We start from the raw sequence: 1,509 nt of genomic DNA, 5'->3' as shown, positions 1-1,509 counted from the left end.
GGGTAATGGGGGGGAGAAGAAAAATAGGAGGTAGCCAATAGCATTCTTATCATTTAGAACAACAGCAAAAACACAAACAGAAACCATAACAAAGATTAAAGTTGTTCCCTCATCCAATCCGGACATTGGGGATTGCCTTGTTAGTGAGACAACTTCCTGGGCCTTCGGCATATTGGGGTAGGGTGGCCAGTTCCTTTCCACGCCGCCTTTACTTCTCCAACTCGAAGTCAGGTACCCATTACTGCTGGGTGGGCAGGAGGGGGCGGAAAAAATCCTTGTACAAACCGAGGCTCAAACCCGGACTTTCCGCTTCAGAGAGGAGCGCACTAACCGCTCCGCCACCACACCCTCATAACAAAGATAAAAACAAAAATACAGCAGCAACAACAGCAACAACCACAACCACAATAACAACAAACGCAGCACCAACGACAACAAACACAGCACCAACGACAACAAACACAGCAAGTACCAGCGAGAATTCCCAGTGACTAACAGTGGGTGGTTGGCGGGTGCTCTGGTGTGGTTAGCTTTTTATATAGGTGCCGAAGATTAGATGGTAACAAACACAAAAAAGAAGAAAAAGAGGTCAGGACGATAGATATTCGATACAAAAGAAAAAGCTAACCACACCAGAGCACCCGCCATCCACCCACTGTTAGTCACTGGGAATTCTCGTTTATTGTGTTGTAAGTGCCGTAAAACTTACTTTTTCATGTGCAACTTTTCCCCAATCCTTATTCATAAAAAGAAATTCCAGAATTCAAGTTATTCGCTAAATCACGAGCTCAGTGCTTTCTTGTCCCATCTCCATTTTTTCAACATTGAGTGCGCTGTCTGAAATACTGCACTACTAGGCCGCGAAACAGCGTCTTATGGAGCCCGGTATGACAACAACAAAAAGAAAAAAAATAAAAGAAATATTCGCGTTTTTTATGTGCTCTGCTGTCAGAAAAGCTTTTGTTCTTTGCAATGTTTGTTTGTTTTTCTACAAACAAAAATACACTGTATCAAAAACTTCAGTTCCGATTCGAAAACGAAATGTATAATACAGGTAATAATAACGAGAAAAAAAAAGATGTAGAATACCTCCAAGATGTAGTTCCATCCCTCCTCGTTAAAGACGTTCTGTCCAAAGTGCAGCTGGAAGATCTCCCTGGCCTCCTCAATCTTCTCCCGAGTGACCACTTGACCGACCAGCCAGCGCTTCAGGATGTACTGCAGGCCGAAGAAACAGGTGGCTGGGAACTTGCCCCCGCGGCTCTCGAAGTAGGAGTAGACGATGCTTGTGTTGGGCGGGTACTGGCGGTGGTGGGTCACCTGGTGGGGTAGATATATCGTACGTAAATAAGTGGGACAGACACATTATGGGTATATATATACTATAAGTAGGAGTAGATGATGCTGGTGTTGGGGGGGTACTGTCGGTAGTGGGTCACCTGGAGGGACAGACATATTGTACATAGGTTGGTGGGTTATCTGGTGGGACAGATATATTGTATGTTATTT

General features: G+C 44.6%; 1 protein-coding gene across 1 annotated transcript in view; it reads right to left on the bottom strand.

The window, feature by feature from the left end:
- Positions 1-1,509, bottom strand: part of LOC101858297 (nicotinamide phosphoribosyltransferase) — a gene marked incomplete in the record, with an annotated part of 19,591 nt that overhangs the window by 6,473 nt on the left and 11,609 nt on the right. The window contains 1 exon segment of the mRNA XM_013086876.2: positions 1,090-1,320. Coding sequence (XP_012942330.1) covers positions 1,090-1,320 — 231 coding nt within the window.

This window comes from Aplysia californica, unplaced genomic scaffold (genome assembly GCF_000002075.1).
Source record: "Aplysia californica isolate F4 #8 unplaced genomic scaffold, AplCal3.0 scaffold00515, whole genome shotgun sequence".
Taxonomy (NCBI): Eukaryota; Metazoa; Mollusca; class Gastropoda; order Aplysiida; family Aplysiidae; genus Aplysia; species Aplysia californica.
Note: the sequence above shows the minus strand (reverse complement) of the source record. Positions and strands in the feature narration are given on the sequence as shown.